Here is a 23,654-nt window from a genome sequence, read left to right as displayed (position 1 = left end):
TCTGCTTTCATAGTGAATTTATGTCGCTTTATGCCATGGTTTTTTCCCAAAAGGGTTTTCCATGTTAAATCGTTGTATTCTTCATCCTTTTGCATGGTGATTTTGGATTGCTATCCTAGAGTCATCTCCGTGTGATTTTGTTGTCCCCCCAACACCATTATCTTGTATTTTGCCTTAGCACTTGAACGAGCAACTATGCTTTGCTTTTTTATTTCTCCATGTAATAAGATTACCACCTACGAAGTTGCATTAACCTATTGTAGACTGCTTGTCGGATGGAGAGCCAACCTAGTCCACATTGAATACCCTTCTACCCAAAAATGGCCATTTCAATAGTCGAGACCAGGGTATCCCAAATCGGTTATGTTTTGGCCGTAACGGCCAATACGTAACGGTAACAGCATCAACCGTTACGCGATTCGGCCCCGAAACGGGGAACCTCCATTTTTTGGGTTCGTAACGGCCGTTACAGTCTATAACCCTAAAGAAAAATGAAAAAAAAAAACAGAAAAAAAAACATACCTTTTTTTTTTTCTTCTTCTTATCATGGGGCTGCTGCAGTTGCGGCCGTGGCGCTGCTGCGGCTACAGCGGCAGCAGTTGCTGCCCTTCTTCTTCTTCTTCTCTCTCTCTCTCTCTCTCTCTCTCTCTCTCTCTCTCTCGGTTTGGTCCCCTCTCTTCTTTCCCTCTTTTCTTTTCATTTCCCTCTCTCTTCTTTTCTTTTTCCAGAAAAAAACGAACGGAATGGCGTGGCTGTTTCACAGCCACGCAAGTTTTTTTTTTTTTGTATAATTTGCGGTACATGCTGCATGGTGCACACTCACTATTTTATTACGTGTGGTGGGGCCCACCTTGATTTATGTGGTAAATCCATGCCATTCATAATTTTTCAAGTTCATTTTAAAGCATGATCCTTGAAATGAAGGGATCAAAATCTCAATTGGACCACGCAGTTGGGATTGAATGCCCACTGTTAAAATCTTCTTAAGGCCCATTTTGTGATCCACCTAAGATTTGGATCAGCCTCATTTTTTGGTCCATGCCCTGAAATAAGTGGGCAAAAAGGATGGACCACATGGATATACAACAAATGCATTGAGGTGGGCCCCACTTTTAAAGGCATGCTCACTAGTGGTCCATTGAAGATTTAAATCTTCCTGAATTTTTGGACCATGCCTTAAAATGAGTTGGAAAAATGGATTGACGGTATGGATATACAAATATATCGAGGTGGCCCACCTGGCTCACTAGTGGTCCACCTAAGATCTGGATTTACCTACATATATATATTTTTTCCAATACCTTAAATGAGTTGACAAAACGGATGGATGACATGTATATATAATACATTATCGAGTGAACCCCATGTACATGGCCCTAAAAATTTATACATGAGGTATATATAACTCAAAATTAACCAATTAAATTTTGGGACCATTGTTGCTAAGTCACAATCCCAAAATTAAATTGTTTGAACAATTTTCACTATTAGTTTGTAGACACTTGTTTTTTAAAATAGGACCATTTGATATTTTTCATTTTTCATTGTCCAATAAATGTCCACCAATCCCTTAGTGGAATAAGTGCCAATAGATTGCATTAATTTGAGGCTAGTTTAGGGCATCAAACGGTCCCCTAATCAGCTCCGAATTGACAATACTATTTACCCTAATTTAATTTAATTTTTTATTATAAAGATCTATTGAGGAAAATGATATCAAATTGTTAGGTATATGAATTACATAATAGGATACAAAAGTCCCTAAATCTATATATTGAATTGAAATGTATGTGAGTCACGAAGTATGCAATGCACTAGCACAATAAATAAAAGAAAAACTTGAAAATATAAGATGTTTTGGTATTACATTCATTATAGTAAATATATATATATATATATTAGTTGGAAAACTAAATATAAAAGGTTTGCAGTTAATTCCAGGTTTTCAGGTTCATAAATCCATTAGACAGCCCGATATAGCATTCTCACCAAAGAGTGGACCTTTACACCATCATAAACATGTTCCAAATTATAAATGAAGGCATATTTGGAATACTTAGAATATTTCGGATTTAATCTATATTTTTTCATATTTTTTTGGCAAATTTTTTTTTTTTTTTTTGCACCATTACGCCCCTGTATCTATATCCGTATCAGTGGGCACTGTTATGCCAACCGATACCGATACGGAATACCTTGGTAGAGACTACCATGACCAAGAGCTTCCTTTAAATATTTGAGGATGCGAAGCATGGCTTCCATATCTGGAATACGAGAAGCCTTTATGAACTGACTAGATAAGTGATATTTGGTCGGGTAATCATCAAGTAGATTAGCTTTTCAATAAGTCGACGATTTCTCACTGGATCATCAAATAGTTCTCCTCGATCCAAACTCAGCTTCTTATTTGTTTTCGTGAGAGTTTTGGTGAGCTTAACTCCCAGAAGACCTATCTCTTCCAGTAAATCCATCACATACTTTCTTTGTGACAAGTTAATGCCCACCTTCGACCTTACCTTAACACCTAAGAAGCATTGAAGGCGGCTCAACTCTTTTGTATAGAAGTATAGTTGTAAAAACTTCTTTAACTTGTCAATACCTATGCTGTCACTGTTGGTGATGATGATATCATCCACATACACAACCAACACAATAACACTCACCTCACTTTATCTTACAAAAATAGAGTGGTCGGCTTGGCTATGCTCATTCCAAACTTAAATGCCACCTTACTAAACTTGTCGAACCAAGCTCGCAGAGATTGTTTTAAGCCATTGATTGACTTCTTAAGGTGGCATACTTTGTCTGACTCCCCCTGAGCAACAAAGCCAGGTAGGTACTCCATATAGACTTTTTCAAGAAGATCTCCATGAAAAAAGGCGTTCTTCACATCAAGTTGATACGTAAAACAATCCGGATTTGCAGCAAAGGAGACAACAACACGTTTAGAGTGATGTTTCGCCATAGGTGAAAAACTCTTCTTCGAGTAGCCAACTCTTAGGGTCTGAGAATACCCTTTTACAACTAATTGAGTTTTTAATCAATCAATTTAGCCATCGAGGTCATACTTTACCGTATACACCCATCTACATCAAACTGCATGTTTTCCTATAGGTAGCCCAACTAATGTCCAAGTTTGATTTTGATAGTGTAGCCATCTTTTCTTCCATAGCACGTTTCTATCCATCATTGTTGAGAGCCTCCTGGAAAGAGAAAGGAACAAACATGGGTGACAAGGACTGAGCATATTGTTAAAATGAATGAGATAAGCCAACCAAGGAAACAAAACGAGATTTAGGATGTTGAGTGCAAGAATGTGTATCCATACAAAGAGCAATGTGCAAGTCACCTTCATTTGACGGTACCGGTGACGACCAAAGGAATGATCTTCTGAAGGGTTAGAGATTAATAAAGGACACATCTGTGTGCTCCCCATCTTCTCTCCTGGAACATCTAGACCAAACCTGCAGAGGCGTATCTACACGTTCTACAGGAACCTCTTCCATTAATGAAGTTGTGTTTGGCACAATGTGTAGAGTAGTAGAGCCTTCTTCAAATTGCAATGGCCATCCTCCCTTAGAAAAATATGGTGTATGTTTAAAGACTAACATTAGCTGAATGTAACGCCTAGAGTAACGTGATTATAACATTTGTATCCTCGTTGGGTATGAGAATACCCAAGAAAAATGCACTTTACAACTTTTGGTTCAAATTTGTCAGGGACATGGTCAAAATGATGTATGAAACACACACAACTAAATACCTTAAGAGAAAATAATAATGTTTCACTATGAGGACATAAGACAAAGAAAGGAGATTTTCCATTTAAGATTGATGAAGGCATCTGATTTATTAGATAGCGTGCAGTTGGAATTGTGTCCCTCCAAAATATTTTCAGAACCTTCATATTTAAGAACAATGCCCTACCAACCTCAAGTAAATATCGATTCTTACATTTGGCTAATCCATTTTGTTGTAGCGTGTGTGCACAAGAAGTTTGGTGAATAATGCCATGGGATAGGATATATGAGTTAAAAGTTGTGAGACACATATTTCCTATTGTTGTTTCAAACGCAGAATCCACACTTTAGCATTGAATTGAGTTTGTACTTGCATATGTAATTCCTTAAAACAAGAGAACACTTCGAAATGATCCTTTCATCCACAAATATGACAAAATATTTGAAATTAGACAAACTGTCAACGCGAACATGAGATTTTAATGGTTTTTGTATAATTTAAAATGGGTGAGTGTTGAATCAGCTTGATTTTTGGGATCAAGGCCAAACAAGGGTTGGTCTACATGATGGATGGGGAAGATTTTATGCACATTAAATTGTTTCACCATGTTAGAAAAAGTTAACGCCCATTAGCTACCAACTCAAGTTACTGAAAACTTTTTCTACACAAATTTGTTGCCACATTACTTGCTTTATGTGATTTCCAATTTATGCATATGATTGCATAATGGGATGGCTATTGGTGAAGAAGTCCAAACACGAGATATTCTTAAAGCACCAACCTTAAGAAAAAAAATAAAAAAAATAAAAATACAAGAGTTAAAGCATTGGATGGTGCTGGTTTTTGAGATCGTCTCCAAGCTCACATGGATGAGGTTGGCCTCACTGTGTAAATGACCTGCACCTAAAATCAGACTGGTCCACTCCTTGGTCAAGGCACACGCCATGTTGAATGTAGACTGTTGGCAATTCATTCTGAGCTTACCATTGCTTTCATACATATGCTGCCCTCCTAATGAGTTGACCAGCCAAGTTATCTGTATGATGAGGTCCACATGGTGCCCAATTTAGGTGCCCATGCACTTTCTAGTTGGCATGTGTGGCCATTTTAGGGGTGCTGTGTGGATTGAGTGAAGTGCATTTTGAGAAAAATGTTTTTCTACTTAATATTTACATTCTTTGAAGTATATGAAACTTGTTACTTCATCACGAAGGCTTGATACAAAGCATTGGCGTCATGACAGGATGCACTAATTCATATGAGGATGTCTATATGGGATCAGTTCATGTCAAAGATGTCGCGTTAGCTCACATACTAGTGTACGAGAATCCATCTGCATCAGGAAGACAGCTCTGTGTTGAAGCAATATGTCATTTCAGTGATTTTGCAGCGAAAGTTGCAGAAATGTATCCAGAATACCAGCTGCCAAGGTAAAGAATTTTGACTCTTCTTTTTCTTGTTGAGTTGAATGAGACCTGTTAATGCTGGATTCAGACACTAGCCATCACTTAACTGGCTAGGACTCCATTGTTTGACTGTGAAATATCTACTTGTAATTGACCAAAATTCCATCCTAGAGATGTGGCATGCATGTTAAGACCTTGATGAGAAGATTTACAAGTTTCAGTTTTCAAAACATAGTTCTTATTCTGTTTTGCAAATCATCAAAACATCCACATCTTCAGGAACTGAAGAAGGAAGTATCATATAGTGTAAGTCTATAAAGGACAGGGGTTTGTCTTTTGATGATCCGTACCATTCATCAGACATGCCCTCCATGAATGACAGAAACTCTTCCATCAAACGATCTTATCAATCCAATGCTTGGACTTTGTCCTGTTGCAGACATACCCTACTCATTAGCAGGTCAATTATCAGATTGTCAGCCCATGTCAAGGTATTCAATGATGGTTGCTGTGGCCGTAATGGCCAGTCTTATGGCTGTTATGATGATACTGACTGTTATGCTCCCCTGTAACAGTTTTTAAATTTTTTTTGAAGGAAGAAAATGTATCAGTCCCATCGGCTGTTACGAGCATGTTATAGTGCAGCATATTTTTTGGTTTTAAATGGCCGTTACAACACTATATCGTGAAACAGAGCCCACCATTACTATTACGTAATTACTGTTCCACAATGGTTGTTACATAACCATTTTTTAATACCATGGCTGATATCTGCCGACGCAGGATAATACGGCCAGAAGGGCCCCCTTTTTTAATACCATGGCTGATATCTGCCGACGCAGGATAATACGGCCAGAAGGGCCCCCTTTTAAATCTCTCTCTCTCTCTCTCTCTCTCTTCCTTCATAATCTCACTCATTTTCTCCACTTTTCTTCATTTCAAAAATGGAGGAAGCTTATGAACTCATTCTTACTAGATCTATTCTTATTTTGGGGATCAAAACACAATATTTAAGTGGGATTTAACGAATTAAAGAGGAATGGACCATCTGGAAAATGATTGGAGAAAATAGAAGTCTAGCATCTGTAAATTGTATTGTCGATTATTCAGAAATTTTTATGATATTTTTTTTTGGGCAGTATATGGAGAGAGTTGGAGCTAGAGTCTGCTCTAGCTCTTGATGCCGACGACGAGACAATCAAAGTCACAAGTAGATTTAGGTGAGGAGGAAAGGAGGTATATATCTAGTTTACAAGATGAGTGCGTTTGGCCTGTCTCAAATTTGCCCCCAACCCCTTTAGTATCAAGGTTGGAGGTGTTAGACAGACTGAAATATACCTTGTATAGCTAGCATACCTTGTATAGTTGGTTTCCATAGGTAGAGGATTCTGATTTTATTACTTTCCTTGTATAGATGCTGTAATCTCTATATATTCAACCCCTTTGGGTTGTCTCAAATACACAAAAGCTTTCAGCTCCTCTCGGTTTACATGGTATCAGATCTTCACTGATCCAAATCCGGCATCACCTGTTAGATCCGACCATCCCTGCTCGTTCGACTACCCCTGCGTCGTCCGGTCACCTCTGCTGCGTCGTCCGACCATCCCTCTGCTCGTCCAGCGCCCCCTATTGCTCGTCCCGCGCCCCTCGTTGCTTTGTCCGACCACCCCCTGCTCGTCCGATCGCCCCTCTACTCGTCCGACCGCCCCTCTGCTCGTCCAGCGTCGCCCGGTCACCTTTATTGCTAGATCTATTCGAGTTTCAGCAACCCCTGTTGCTATTGCTCCCATCTAGCGCCAGATCTCGATTATCCCGATCCAGCGCTAGATCCAGATCTACATTTTCCAGATCCAGAGCCCCTGTTGCTGTTGCTGTTCCTCCAGATCCAGATCTAGCTTTTCCAGATCCAGATCCACTGTTGTTGTCGCTATTCCGCCAGATTCAGATCTACATTTTCCAGATCCAGAGCTCCTGTTGCTGTTGCTATTCCGCCAGATCCAGATACTGCTACCCCTTGGGTATCTCCTGCTGTACGGTACATCTAAAACATTCTTCTGCTGCAACTCTTTGCGTGCTTTACATTAATTCCGATCAATGGACAAGAACTCATCACGTACAGAGGCCCCACGGTGTAGTTTTGATGGTACCAACTATTCGCTATGGGCCATCCATTTTCAGAACTTCCTCAAGGGTCGTGGTTTGTGGGGACTAATTGATGGATCTGTTACTATTCCCACTTCCACAAATGCCGATAAATTGGCTGATTGGGAAATGAACAATGGACGGATTATCACCTGGATTCTCGATTCGGTCGATCGGTCCATTGCTGTTGGCCTCACACCTCATCGCACGGCTAAGGCAATGTGGGAGCATCTTCAGACAATTTATCAACAAAGTAATGTGGCCCGGTCATATCGTTTGAAACAGGATCTCGTTACCCTTACTCAGGGTGACGACAATATTCAATCATTTTACTCTAAAATTGTCACAATTTGGATTGAGATGGCCTTGATGGATCCAATATTTCCTCATGACTTTAGGATTTTCCAAACTATGTGTGAGAGTGCACAAGTTCGCCAATTTCTTATGAAGCTGCGTCCGGATTTCGAGCATTGTCGGGCTGCTCTCTTGAACCGTAGCCCTACTCCTTCATTGAATTCGGTTATTAATGATCTATTGACTGAGGAACAACGACCGAAAGTTCTCTCTCTTCCTTAACTCCGGGATCATCTGATATGGTGCTTGCTGTGTCCACCACTACACCAACATGTGGTTCCTCTCCTTTGACTTGTCGCGGCTGCAACCAGTGTTTGAAATATCGATACTATCGGCTGATATTATTGGTATCGGACCCTAGCGAGACAAAACTCCTCCGATAACCCCCGGAAGATACCGAAAATCCAAAACTTCAGATATCGGCCTATATTATCGTTGATATCGCACCTGGGATAGCGTCATTATCCGAAAAAAATGAAAAAAAAAAGAAAAGAAAAAAGAAAAACTTTCAACGTTAGATTTCGGTACCTGTAAAGAAGATCGCCCTGATCGGAAGCTGTGTTTGATGGGCCATTCGAATAGAAGCCTCTGATTTGGAGAGATTTGGGCGCAAAATCCGTCGAAATCCCCGAAATCATCGGCCCTTGTGAGAGATTTTAGGGTTTTGGCGTTCCGGAACCCTCTCTGCTTCGAAAAAAAGGGCCCCGGACAGACTGGTGCATCGCACGTCATCGATTGTGTTGACGTCACCAAGTTATGTGGGTCCCATCATGAGGTATATATTATATCCAAACCGTTCGTCCATTTGGCGAGCTCGTCGCAAGGCTTTATCAGAAAAATAAGACAGATCCAAGGATCAAGTGGACCACATTGGAAAAAAGCAGCTAGATATTGAACGTCCCCCATTGAAACCGTTTTGGGGTTGCAAAAGTTTTGGATCATATGATATTTGTTTTTCCTATTCATCAAGGTCTTTGTGACCTCGTGAACAGATTGGAAGGAAAACTAAAATTATGGTGGACCTACGAATGTTATAACGGTGAGAATCATTGTCCTCACTGCTATTTGTGGTGTGGTCCAATTGAGGTTTGGATGTCACTCATTTTTGGGTTCACGATCTAAAATGATCTCTCCAAATGGATGAATGGTGTGGATATAATAAATACATTATTGGTGGGGCCATGTAACTCTGATCTCCTTTCAACTGTTTGTACAACGTGGACGACAGAAGCGGATTGCGTACTGAGTAAACTGTGTGGGGTCCATTGTTATTTTTTTATTTTATCCACTCCGCTAATCCATGTTAAAAGATAATTTTATGGCTTGATCCCAAAAATGAAGCAAATTAAAATCTCAACTGAACCACACCACAGGAAACATTTTGATTGACCCTCTACCATTGAAAATTTTTTGGAGGCCAAAGAAGTTTTGGATTAAGTTGATGTTTGTGGTTTCTCTTCATCCATGTCTTTGTGATCTTATGAACATGTTGGATGACAAATAATAATTACTTTGGACCTTAGGAAGGTTTCAACGGTGGAAATCATTATTCCACACTGTTTCCGGTGTAATGGTTCACTTGAACTTTGGATTTACTTCAATTTTGGTATAAACCCCTAAAATTAGCAGTAAAAATGGATGGACAGTGTGGATAAACCACATACATTCACAGTGGGTCCAACTGAGTTTACTCAGTACGATAAAAGCGCACTGAGTAACTCAGTACGCAATCCGATTTCGTGGACGCTCGTTTGGGCTTCGCATGAAGTTCATGCACTGGAAACTTAGGTCGGGTTCACCGTGATGTTTGTGAGAAATCCACTCTGTCCATCCGTTTTTTGAACACATTTTAAGGCATAGGGCCAAGAATGAGCCGGATCCAAGACTCAAGTAGGCCAAAAACGTGAGGATTGAAGGTCCACAGTTGAAATATTCGTGGGGCCACAGGTTTTGAATCAGTCTAATATTTGGGTTTTCAATTCATCCCAGTAGTGATGACGTAATGAACAGTATGGATGGAATGTAAACATCACTGTCGACCCAGGAAGGTTTTAACGGTAGGAATTTCCCTACCCACCTTTTTCTTTAGTGCGGCCCACTTGAGTCTTGGATCCTGATCAATTTTTGCCTCAAGTCTTAAAATAATCTCACAAAACTGATGGATGGAGTAGATTTCTCACAAACATCACGGTGTGCCCCACTCCTGCGAAAGGATTTTGTAGGAAATCCGCATCCCATCTTCGCACGACACATGCTCATACCTCGTGTGGTACACCAGCCAATCCACACCCGCCATCCATTTGCATAAGTAATTTTAAGGCATGAGCCCAAAAAGGAGACAGATGAAAGATCAAGTGTACCATACCACAAGAAATGTGGTAGCAATGATGTCCACCATTGAAGCTTTTTACGGCCCACCGTAATGTTTATTTGCCATCCAATCTATCCATGAGGTTTGACAAACCTAGATGGGAAAACATAAATATTAGCTTTATCCAAAAAAATTATAGGCCCAAAATAGTTTAATGATGATCATTCAATGAACACTATTTTGTGTGGTGTGGTCCACCTCAGATTTGGATCTACCTTATTTTCGGCCCATGCCCTAAAATGACATGTTAAAATGAATTCCAATTGATGTTTGGATGTGACTCATTTTCATACATATCTTTATACATTTATAAATGGTATGCATCATATTTAAATATATTTACCTTAGTTTAATTAGATAACACGCATAACTTAGTACCTTATACAAAGGAAATTTATTATGTGCACTTCTTTTTTGATATTTTATGATTTAAAAGTGTGCATTAAGGTCTTTTTAAATAATCCCCAAAGTTTCATAAAAAAATTCAACCATTTTACCAATGTTTCCCCATGTTTCCCAAAAAGTGCGATGAACTATGCGATACAAACGATATATCCCGTGCGATAACCGATACGTATCTGTATCCCAAGGGTGCGATGCATTGTGCGATACCGATATTTCGAACACTGGCTGCAACAAGGTGGGTCATGTTATCGCTCAATGCAAAGAATGGTGTGCTTGTTGTCGAAGAACTGGTCATGGTATTCAGGACTGCCGTACACGTGCCTATGCATCTTCTTCTGGCCGTGGACGTGGTGGTCGTGGTCGTGCTCTTTCTGCTACTACTGCCACTATTTCTTTCGAGCCGTCTGTTACTGATTCTGCATCTTCTGCTGAAGGTCTTTCATCACCTTTGACTCCTGTAATGCTCCAGCAAATTGTTCAGGCCCTCTCTGCGGTCGGTATGTCAGTTATATCCTCATATTCTCCATGGTTCTTCGATTTGAGTGCTTCTAATCATATGACTGGTGCTATATCCCATCTTCGTGACATTCGTCCCTACACCGGCAATCAGATTATTTCTACTACAGATGGCACTAGACTACCTATTCAGTCTGTTGGATCATTGATTTTCTCTCCTTCTCCTCATCGTCAGTTCACCCTTCATGATGTGTTTCATGTCCCTAACCTCTCCTCCAACTTAATTTCAGTTGGTCAACTCACATCTAATAACTGCTTAGTCATATTTCTTCCCAACTGTTGTTTTGTGCAGGATTTGGCGACGGAGAAGGTACTTGGGATGGGTAGGCAGCATGGTCGTCTGTACGTGCTAGACTTTGCTCCATCTGTCACTCCGGCTCGTTGTTTCTTTTCTCCATCTTCATCAGATATTTCTTCGGCAAATAAATTGTGGAAACTTTGGCACTTTCGCCTGGGTCGTCCACATTCCGATCGGTTAATTCAGTTATTTTCTTCTGGCATGTTAGAGAATGTTTCTCTTCATAAGAAAGATTTAGATTATTCTTGTTCATCTTGTTATCTTTCAAAAAGTAAATGTATTCATTTTCCTCAAAGTATTACAAAATCATCTTCTGTGTTTGAACTAGTACATACATATGTCTGGGGACCTTCACCACTTATGTCACTCTCTGGGTTACGTTACTATGTTATATTCATTGATGATTTCACACGTTACACCTGGATTTACTTTCTGCATTCGAAGTCACAGGTTTTTGAAAAATTCAAGATATTTCACTCTATGGTGGAGACTCAATTTCGGGTTCCAGTTCAAACTCTCCGCTCTGACTCAGGGGGGGAATATCTCTCAACCAATTTTCGTACATTTCTTCAGGGTCATGGGATTATTCATTAGACCACCTGTTCTGATACTCCATAACAGAACGGGGTGGCTGAACGAAAAAATCGTCATATTGTTAAAACTGCCAATACCTTGATGATAGCTATGAGTGTTCCTCGTTCTTTCTGGGCGGAAGCAATGTTACATTCAATCTACTTGATTAACCGGATGCCAACCAACGTTCTGAACAGTAAATCTCCACACTTTGTTCTCTACGGCGTCCCTCCTGCATATTCCACATTTCGTGTTTTTGGTTGTGTCTGTTATGTTCACCTGGCTTCACGTGAGCGTAACAAACTATCTCCTAAATCGATCAAATGTATATACTTGGGATTTGGAGAAACTCAGAAGGGTTTTCAATGTTATGATCCGGTTTCTCGTTGTGTTCGGGTTTTACGACATGTTTTTCTTGAACATATTACCTTTCATTTATCTCTTCCTCCGCACGCCCCAAAATCTCCTAGTCTAACCACCTTTCTTGATATTCCTTTTGCTTCGAGTACTCTCCCTCGTCCGTTGCAGGTTTACTCACGTCGATCACGTGCAGCTCCACCACCTATTACTCAACCCGAATCTAATGTACCTGTTGCAGATCCTTATGAATGCTACTCTGGATACTGTTTCTATTCCTACTTCATACGCTCAGGCAGCCACTCATGATTGTTAGAAGAAGGCTATGGCAGAAGAACTTGCGGCATTGGATGATAGTCATACGTGGGACATTGTCACTCGACCTGCTGACCAACAGCTAATTGGTAGCAAATGGATTTATTCTGTCAAGCTCAAGTCTGATGGATCATTGGATCGATACAAGGCTCGACTTGTCGCTCAGGGATATAAACAGGAATACGGAATTGATTATGATGAGACATTCGCTCCCGTGGCTAAGATGAAAACTGTTCGTACTCTTCTGGCAATATCTTCCATTCGCTCTTGGCCACTTGCTCAGGTGGATGTGAAAAATGCTTTTCTTCATGGAGACCTCCAAGAAACAGTATATTTGAAACCTCCCTGACAATAAGGTATGTCGCCTAAAGAAAGCCCTGTATGGCCTCAAACAAGCACCTCGGGCATGGTTCCAACGCTTTCACGATGTTGTTACCGGTGCTGGCTTTACTCAAAGTAGTCATGACCCGTCCTTATTTTTGCGCACCACTGCTCGCGGAATTGTCATTGTTCTCGTCTATGTTGATGACCTACTTCTGACTGGTAGCGATGCTACTGGCATCTCGGCTTTAAAGGAAGTTCTGCAATCCTCCTTCAAGATGAAAGACCTCGGCCATCTCACATACTTTCTTGGGCTTGAAATTTTACGTTCTAAACGTGGGATCCTGGTCAGCTAGCGTAAATATGCTAAGGATCTTCTCGTTTTGGCATCATTGACGGATCAGAAAACAGTTCAGACTCCCTTAGAACTTAACGTTCATTATGACCACAACGATGGTGATCTACTTGCACAGCCCGACTTATACCGCTGTTTGGTTGGGAGTCTGGTTTACTTAAATATGACTCGCCCTAATATTGCCTACGCTATCCAAGTCGTCAGTCAGTTTGTTTCTGCTCCTCGGACTCTTCATATGACTGCGGTGTTACGCATCCTACGGTACCTACGTGGAACTCTAGATCGATCACTATTTTTCTCCTCCACGGCGACTCTGGACCTTCGTGCTTATTCGGATGCTGATTGGGCCGGTTGCGCTCTCACACAAAGATCTACCACTGGCTACTGTGTTTTTCTCGACACTTCTCTCATCTCTTGGAAGTGTAAGAAGCAGGCCACTGTTTCCAAATCAAGCACAAATGCCGAGTATTGGGCGATGTCCGTTGCGTGTAGTGAGCTTGTTTGGTTACGTGGACTTCTTTTCGACTTGGGCGTTCCTGTGCAGAATCCTACTCCACTCCATGTTGATAATCTCAGTGCCATTCAGATTGCCTCTAACCCGGTTTTTCATGAACGGACGAAGCATATTGAAGTTGACTGTCACTTTATCCGCGAGAAATTTCAGTCTGGGCTCATTTCTCTACCACATGTTGCATCCCATGTTTAGATTGCAGACATTCTCACCAAGTCCCTAACTTCTGCACGTCACTCATTTCTCATTGGCAAACTATTACTTGTCGATGACCCGCATTAGTTTGAGGGGGGGTGTTAGACAGACTGAAATATACCTTGTATAGCTAGCATACCTTGTATAAGTGGTTTCCATAGGTAGAGGATTCTGATTTTATTACTTTCCTTGTATAGATGCTGTAATCTCTATATATTCAACCCCTTTGGGTTGTCTCAAATACACAAAAGCTTTCAACTCCTCTCGGTTTACAGGAGGCTATCTTCAAGATGGTAGGGCAGTCAGATAGGTGGTGATTCTTCATGACAAGAGTAGAAGGAACTGCAAGGGCTTTGGCTACGTCCATATGCATTGAGAAGGTGATATGTGAGGTGGATGCTGTTGAATGGGGTGGCACTGGGCGAGGGTTAAATATGTAAATTTTGGTCCAGATTCGATATTAAGGAAGAGAAAGGCCTCGTTGGTGGGGCTGGAAGCAAGAATCCTAGCACGTCGTTGAAGAGGAAGTTGCTGTAGAGCAACACAGTAGCTCAACTATGGAAGTAGCTTTATGAAACCCAAATGAAACTCTCAACTATGCAGAACTGGTCATGCAAGGCCATGTTGCAAAATGATGTTTGGGTGGTGGAAGAAGGGAACTTTAAATCTGTCAGTGGGCTCGATTATCTATGTAGAAAGCAAAAGGAAATAGGAGTCCAGTTTACTAGGCTATCTGACTCAGGATAATATCCTATCCCAACTCCCAAGCAGTTGAGAGGTGGCTTTCAATGATGTGGAAGATCTAGTTTCCTAAAATGAAGAGGTTTGGCAAATGGAAAGTAAGGATTCAGTTATCGAGCCTAAAAGAGATGACATTGATTATGTAACGTTGTATGTTCAATTAGGAGCATCTATCGTTGGTTGGACATGCAGTAAGCGATTAGGGCCATGGGGCGCGATTCGTCAACATCCCGCTTGTGGCTTGGGCTGCCGAGTCCGTGGCAGCACGCTGGGAGAGTGCTTCGAGGTGGTAGAGGAGATTGACTCTCATTGTCTCCACGGAAATAGTGAAATATGTCGACGTAAGAATTAGTGTCCAACCTTGGGAGGGTGGAAGGATTGTCGATCTCTGGTTCACAAACAAATTATTTTTAGTGTAGTAGAGATTGAACAAGTGTTGGCATGGTATGTGGATGGAAGGGGAGGTCGTGACGTTGTGCTAGTCATGAGGAAACTATTCATAACAGAGAAACTTGGGGTGCAAGTGGAAGACAAATATACCATTTTGGTACTCTTAAATCCACCAAAAAAGGGTTCCATGGACCAATTTCTTATGTATCAGTATTGTAAGGATGTAAAAACAATATGGAAAACGTTAGGAAGTATTGTATGTATGACCAGTGTTTTAAATATCGACGATATCAGCCGATATATCCCACGATATATCTTGTATCCCACCTGCGCGATACAAAACACACTAGTGGGATATATCACACATGTTCGATCCAGTGAGCATTTTTTAATTTTCGATCCTTTTTAATTAATTTTTTTTTTTAATTTTTAATTTTTAATTTTTATTTTTTTTTATTTTTTAATTTTTATAAATCATGTCAAATCAGTGTCAAATTGTTACAAATCTATGATTTTTCATGTTTTGCATGGCATGAAAAATCATGGATTGGGAACTTCGATTTCAAGATTTGGAGGAGAAGGACTGAGTTGGGGAAAATTGAAAAAAAAATAAATCAAAATCAAACATGTATGTAACCTAATCTAGTGATTCTTCTTTTGCTTTTGAATGTATTGCTTGTGTTTCCACACGTCTTCTTACATTTATAAATTATTTAAATAGACTTTGAATATACTTACATCAATTCGGTTAGACAACGCATAGATTAGGACCCTATACAAAGAAAACCAATTATGTGCACTTGTTTTTTGTAATGTTTTGATTTGGAAGTGTGGATTGATGTCTTTTTTAACAATCACTGAAATTTTGTTGAAAAATTCGACCAATTTCCAATGTTTCCCCATGTTTCCAACAACAGCGATACATTACGCAATACAACTGATATATCCCATGCGATAACCGATACGTATCTGTATCCCAAGGGTGCGATACGTAACGCGATACCGATAGTTCGAACATTGTGTATGACATAATTTATCAGTTTTAGGGAAACATTTGGGGCCCATTTGGTTCTTGGGGAATTCATTCCATGATTTTTTTTTTTTCATGGAGAAAGTTAAAATTGGCCTGGTGTTACTCAGGGACTGATTAAATTTTTTGTGGCTTATACATCAGGTTTTCTGGGGAAATCTGTGAAAAGTTTAAGATTCTCTTTTAATTCCCAGGCTTTCCGTTGCCTAGCTAAAAGCTAGGTCGGATTTTTTTAAGGACAGGTTTGGGGAATGCGATTCCCAAAGACATAAAAACTTTATTCTAGATTAAGAAAAGAATCTAAACATGCCACACATATATGGACTGCATCTCTCCCTTTCATTCACTTATGCTTATCTCAAACTATAGATGCATGAAGCATGAAGTAAAGTGGCAATAGATTCAGGTGCTGGAATGGGGAAGCGTGTGTTTCAAAATGTAAACAAGTAAAAAAAGGTGGAAAGCGGGAGTGAGAGTCCGGAGCATGAGCAACATCTAGTCGGTGGGAGCAACACCTGGTTAGAAGGATCGTGCGAATATGTCTCTGACTTATCTTAGCATGATCTTCCAAGATATTAATACATCTTATTAGATCCCCTAAGAATATTAATTTATTATAGAATATATCTTCTAAGACACTAATCTCTCAAAATAGAAAACCTTGAATGACTAATTATCCTTTTAAAGATCTTTCAAAATCTTTACTAAACAAAGACCTAAAAAATTTAAGCTAGACTCTCACAAAGGATACCCATCTCTTAAAAATCTGTAAGCATAACTAAACATGTGCAACCCACGGATGGGCTGTAGGACTAGAAAATTGGGCTTTGGGGCCCACATCTTCATCGCACACTTCTTGCAGTTATTCGTGCTTGCATTATCAAGCAATGCTGGTATTGTTTGGAAGCTTGATATCAAAAAGAATATTATCATGTCAATTGACGTTTCCTCCATTACATGCTTAGTTGATTGGGTTTTGGCTCAAAGTGGAGAAGCTGCATTAGTCAGCTTATTTTTAGTGTTGGTTAATGTTCCCCGAAAGGATTCTTCAAAAGTAGTCATGGGTTGTGGCAAGTGCATTCTCTTTCCCCTTTTTGTGATTGTGGCACAGGCCCTAAGCAAAATGTTGGACCATGCAAGAAACTAAAGACTTATCAATGGCTTCCAGGTGGAGCATGGTAACTTCCAGATCTTTCACCTTCAGTTTGGCAATGACATGCTTCTATTTTGTGAGGCAGATTAGGTCAAGCTGATAACCTTCTTAAGATTCTTTGGTGCTTTGAGGTAGTGCCACAGTAAAAAAATAATATAAAAAAAATGAACTGTTGGGTGTTCAAATGAATGAAGATGGGGTATTTGCCTATGCTCAGGCCTTTCAGTGCACGCTAGGAAAACTTTCATTGACCTTCCTCAGTCCTAGAGGGCTAGGTATCAAAATTCCATATGGCTTTCTAGGGATATGGAGGTTCAGAGAGGAGGAAGGTGGCTTGTGGAAAAGTGTGATTGTTGGCAAATATGCTGTGGAAAGAACGCGGGTGGTTCCATCGGCAATCAATTGAGTACAAGGCTCTGGGCTTGTAAAAAGCTGTTGGGGTTCTCCGTTCTCCTCAAAAGGGAAATATCCTACATTCCTGGGGATTACACCCAAACTCAATTCTGGTTGGATAGGTGGTGTGGGGAAGACCCCTCAATGTTGCTTTACCAAGCCTCCTCAATATTGTGGTGGAGGAAGGTGCTCTAATCTCTCAATATATCTCATCGATGGGAAATAATGTGTTATGATATCCTCACTTTTGAAGAAATCTTACAAATGAAGAAATTGTTGGGCTTGCTCGCCTTCTGGATCTCCTCATGTTGTCCTGGTGCAATTTAATTGGGATAGGTGGGTGAGGAAGCTCTACAAATCGGGCCGTTTCTCTTTCAGATCCTTCCATACAGCTATCTCTCCCATCCTTGTCAAGTGCTCTGGATCCCATTCAACATGTTCTAAGTATTTAGGGCCACCTCACCCACTAGCTTTCACATGTTTGGTTGGCAAAAACAAGGCGGCAACTATTGATCATCTGAGGAATTGAACAGTTATAATTTTGAGTGAATACATTGTAGCTAAGGGATGCGGAATCATTGATTTTTTTTTTTTTCATGAAATACTCATTTCCACAATAGATTTGGTGGAAAGACAGGTTTTTTTTTTTTTTTTGGTTTGGAGCGGGTTATGCCAGTTTCGATTGGCGAGTTCTTCATAGCATGGCATGTTGGCAAGAGGGGCGGTAAAAGGAAGCTTACACTCAGGAAGATTTCCTTGCCTGCTACTTTATGGGTGATATGGCATGAATGCAATAGTAGGATCCTTCAGGACAAGTCATGTTTGCCAGTTGTGGTTTTCCGGAAGTAGAAATGGTTGACTATTGAAGGGGCAAAGTTGGTCTAAGGTTTTTGTTGACAGACCTGGGACTTTTCAAAGGTTCTTGGAGGGAACGGGATTCTTCTCATCTGTATTAATTCGTTGATGTCTTATCGTCCTCATTGTGAGTCTTTCTTTCTCTGAATAAATTCTTTTGGTACCCTAAGAAATTGATCACTTTGGGAAAAAGAAATTGAAAATAGGGAGTAAGCCATCAACTCTCTTTTTCCTTTTTTTCCTTCTTTTTTATTTATTTATTTATTTATTTTTTGTGTTTCAATGGAGTGAGCTCCAATCAACAAAAAACATGCTTGATTTGTGTTTGAGTAGGGCATATTTGGTCGACAACAGGTATAGCTAGCAAAGAACATTCTTATCAAAGAATAATCTGATACACCATTGAATACATATTAAAAGCACAAAAAACATGATAGATTCCATTATGTTTAAATTTTCCCACATTCCAAACTCATGCTAGGGCATTAAAGAATGGCCCTTGATAGAGTGGAATGACGTAAATTCATGTAGCCAACCCCAATTAGTTGGGATAAGGCTAAGATGATGATGATTTCCTATTTACCAATAAATTTTCATATGTTTTTAGGAAAAATGACCACCACTGGGCCGATGTGGTCCAGTATGCCACGTATCATATAATTTTAGGTCTGAGCAATATTGGGGCCTTACTCTTAAGCCAAATCTCAAAAGTCACAGTGGTCAGATGATCCTAGCTGCTGATCAGAGGATCTTTGCTTGTTAAATTTCACTTTCCCCAAACCATCCATCATAATCTTCAACAGTCCTCCAATTGGTAGCTAAGATCCTCCTACTTACCTGATTTTTGGGGTATGCCCCATCCACAGAAGGGCCTAGCAGATTAATGGTCCACATCCAATGCCTACCCAGCACATCATACAGTTTGATAACTAACTTGGATGTAAGCACTGCGTCACTAATAGGTTTCTCTTAGTTTAAGCATGCACAACTAATTATCTGTATGTGGTGTAGGTTCCCAAAGGACACTCAACCTGGGTTATTGAGGGCCCAGAATCCATGTAAAAAGCTGATTGACTTGGGTCTCCAGTTCAGCCCCATGGAGGAAATCATCAAGGATTCTGTAGAAAGCTTGAAGAGCAAAGGGTACATTTCCTAAAAGATTTTTGTGGTTTGAGTAAATTAATTCTATGAAACACAACTCCATATTATCTAATTTGTGGGGTTTTATAACATTATGACTTCTAATGTTGTTAAGAAAAGAATTATGACTTTTAATGGTATATGTTCTTGTTTAGCAACGACAATCATTATTTGGAACTTATTTGGTCCTTTTTCACTATGCATGAGTTGAAACGGGGTTCGCTATTTACATAGTTTTAAGAGTTGTTGACTCGATTGGATTTCGAGGCCACTCAATTAGAAACTAGTTTTCATCTTCTTCTTCTTCTTCTTCTTCTTCTTCTTCTTCTTCTTCTTTTTTTTTTTTTCTTTCTTTCTTTCAGGTTTTTAGTATTGTTGAATAAAAGAACTCAAAACTTTTCATGGGTCTTCTAGATTTACTATTAAATTATCATACTTCTACCAACGAGAGATGCAGACTGTTCATTAGGTCTAATGCACATTTCATGGGCTGCCATGCAAACATCATACCAATCTAACAAATGTTAATGATTTGATCATTGGCCTTTAATATAGATGGTCAAGATTGTTTATAAATAAATAAGTCCAATCAATAATTTGATCCATGTATTTGTTACTGCCAATGTTTTCTGTATCGTTATCGTGTAATGTATTGCACCCTTGGGATACAAATATATATCGTTTATCCCAAGGGATATATTGGTTGTATCGTGTAATTTATCGCTGTTGTTGGGAAACATTGGGAAATTGGTTGAATTTTTCAATGAAACTTCAAGTATTGTTAAAAAAGACACCAATACACACTTAGAAAAAAATTACAAAAAAACAAGTGCACATGATAGGTTTCCTTTGTATAGGGTCCTAATCTATGCATTGTTTGATTGAACTAATGCAACTATATTTAAGGTTAATTCATAAAATTTATAAATATAAGAAGACACATATGGAAACACAAGCATTACATTGAAAAGCAAAAGAAGTAGAAAGCCAGAAATACACCTGTGGATTTTGAAATAAAATTAATTTTAGCACTTTTAATTATTTTTTAACTAAAAATTATTTTTTACAAAACATCTCTAAATTTCCAAGAATGTGTAGATCAGGTTATATACATACTTAATTTCGTGTTTGGACACTAAGATTGCAACTGATTTGTGAAAAATTGGGAAATTTCTTTTCTTTTTTTTTTTTTTTTTTCAATTTTTTGCAACTCGGCCCATCTACCCTAAATATCGAAATCGAAGCTCTATATCCATATTTTTTTTAGTGTAAAACATGAAGAACCATGGATTTCTTACCATTTGATACTTCTACAACATATAAAAAAGAAAAAAACGAATAATTTTTTTTTAAAAAATACGCACCTTCTAGAATCCGGCTCCTAGAAGCTCCCAATCGCAGTTTCAAAGAAATTTTGAAGATTTTCTTCCCACAAACTAAATTGGATTGGTTGCAATCACTCTATGATGCACTAATAAGATTTTATTTTATTTTATTTATTTATTTTTTTACAGAGAACAAAAAAAAAAAAAAAAAAAAAATCAATTTTTTTGTGAAGTTTTGAGGATTTCTAGACAAAACGGCGCAAGTTTCTTTTTATCCCTTCCGATGTCGCACTCAGTTTCTATATATCACACGATACATTAAGAATTTATAAAGGGGGACTGTAAATTTCGCACGATATCGCGATATCCATGATATATCACGATATCGTGTGATGTATTGCACAATATATTGTGGGATATATCGGTGATATCACAAAATACTGAAAACACTGGTTACTGCCCATCATGTATTGCTTTTGATTCTAAAGAATAACTTTAATCTGATCATCCTTCTATGGCTTGGAAAAGGAATGACTACATAAAATAAGGCCTAATCAATGATGGATTGGATCATTTGTCCAATGCATTTTTTGCATGGTAGTCCAGAACACGTGTGCTGGACTTAGCTGACAGTTCAGATCAATCAATTGTAGTGTCCAAGTGAACGGATGCAACTTAGGAGCACTATAGGAGCACTGTAACTTATAGTGCTCTAACAGTGCTAGAGCATTTCTCTTTCTCAATTTACGCAAAATGATTTTTTATTTTAAATAATTATTAATTACTGAGATTTTAGTTTAAGGTCAAGATTTTGGTTGTCTTCGAGTCAACTTAAATAGATGGAATTGTGAGTCGTGTCAGGTGTTCAAACCATGACTTATACTATTTGATTAAGCAATCCTAACACAATTCTACCTTTTGGTTTTTGCGTATACGGGGGGGCCCACAATTTACCACGTGCAATTTCTTAACACTGCATGTCAACCATCACATTTTGCTAGAATATCAATGTTAAGTTGCTAAATTGTATGTGAACATTCACATACAACATTTTCATTCCGTCAATGTGTCATTCATGTAGATCATTTGAGCCATTATGGAAGTGGCCAGCTCTATAAAGACCACTGTAGATAACCCATTTTAATGTCCCACCGAGCTCTCTTGAATATTATTTAGATATGCTGAATTGTCTCTTCAAATCTTTTGGGATGAGGCAGTTCTTACTGCAACTCAAATGGTCAATAGGATGCATTCACCTTCACTCAGAAATAATTACCTTCATCTTCTAAAACCTGAAATGCCACTGTTCAAGATTCTCCCCAAGGCATTTGGGAGTTTGAGCATTGTCCATGTGTTGGGTAATTCTCAAGATAAATTGGGTCCCCAATATGTCCAGTGTGTCTTTTTAGGATATGCTTCAACACAGAAAGGGTATGTGTTATTGCCCTAAGTAACACTAAGAAGAGCTATATTTCGAAGGATGTCACTGTCTTCAAGAATATTTCCTACTTTGCTTCCAAAACCACTAACACTGATCCTTTATGTGGTGTACTTATTCTTCCTGCTGTAGTTGATAGTCTTGTTCAAGAACCTCTTGAGTCGATTGAAAAGTCTCTTAAAGTGTACACTCACAGGAAGTATAGGGATCAGCCCAAAGAAAATGATTGACCATCATCTTTCTGCTGACTCAGTGCTAGAGGTTGATCCTCATCAGTCTCTTGTTCCAGATTTGTATTCTTCTACCAGTTCATTTGATCTCCTGAGTGTGCTTCGCAGAGCTAAATGGACGTCGGTTGTTCTCAAGAGATACAGATTGAGTACCTCGTCCCCTAAATTTGTTTCCTATGAGGTATCTCACCATCTTACAAAGATTTTCATTCTTATGTTTCCGTTGTGTCTATTACGTCTGGAGTTGCAGATGCTTTGGTCAATCATTGTTAGAAAGCATCTATGATGGAAGAGATGACGGCTCTTGACAAACATGGGACTTGGGATCTAGTTGACATACCAGAAGAAAAGTAATGTAAGGTACAAATGGGTGTGCACAATGAAGTACAATTATGATGGCTCGATTGCTTGTCCTAAAGCCCGTCTTCTGGTAAAAGGGTTGATTCAACAGTTTCGAGTTGATTATCAGGAGTCATCTGATCTTGTTACTAAGTTGAAGTTAGTTGAATTTTTTCTATCTGTCCCTGCTCACTGGCACTCGCCTCTTCACCTGTTAGATGTGAAGAATGTATTTCTTCATGGTGACCTTCAAGAGGATATATTTCTTTTCCTCCAAGTTCCAAAGACAATGTGTGCAAGTTGAAAAAGTCCTCTAAATGGACTCAAACTTTCTCCTTTGGCATGGTTTGACTAATTCAACAATGCCATATCCCATATTGGCTTCCAAAATTGTTCATGGGACCACTTATCTTTATGAAGTGAATAGGCTCCTTTGTGACCATGTTGGCATCAAATGTCAATGATATCATCATATCCTGTGATAGTGCAGATGAAATTGATATTGTGAAAAAGTTCCGTTCTGGTAGGGTCACTAAGATATTTCCTTGGAATCGAAGTTGCTCACTCGAAGAATGTGATATATTTATTTCGCAGTATGAATATACCCTAGATCTTCAAGAAAGAGCATGCTGGGTTTGAGTCCTGCTGATACTCTGATAGAGGTGAATCATCACTTGCATTCTAGAGAATCAAAACGGTTTGAAGGCCTGAAAGAGTGATGAAACTGATTTAATATTGTTACTTATATTATCTTACTAAG

The 23,654-nt window shown here is 39.2% G+C and overlaps 1 protein-coding gene across 2 annotated transcripts in view; it reads left to right on the top strand.

Moving 5' to 3' along the window:
* The window catches only part of LOC131223666 (phenylacetaldehyde reductase-like), an 86,477-nt gene extending 66,751 nt beyond the window's left edge, over window positions 1-19,726 (top strand). For both annotated transcript variants that reach the window (XM_058219120.1, XM_058219121.1), the window contains 2 exons: window positions 4,985-5,171; window positions 19,434-19,726. In XM_058219120.1, coding sequence (XP_058075103.1) covers window positions 4,985-5,171; window positions 19,434-19,578 — 332 coding nt within the window. In that variant the 3' untranslated portion in view covers window positions 19,579-19,726. The remainder of the gene's footprint in view (window positions 1-4,984; window positions 5,172-19,433) is intronic.
* The last annotated feature ends 3,928 nt before the right edge of the window (window positions 19,727-23,654 follow it).

The sequence above is a fragment of the Magnolia sinica genome, chromosome 13 (assembly GCF_029962835.1).
Source record: "Magnolia sinica isolate HGM2019 chromosome 13, MsV1, whole genome shotgun sequence".
Taxonomy (NCBI): domain Eukaryota; kingdom Viridiplantae; phylum Streptophyta; class Magnoliopsida; order Magnoliales; family Magnoliaceae; genus Magnolia; species Magnolia sinica.
This window is presented reverse-complemented; position numbering and strand designations above follow the sequence as displayed.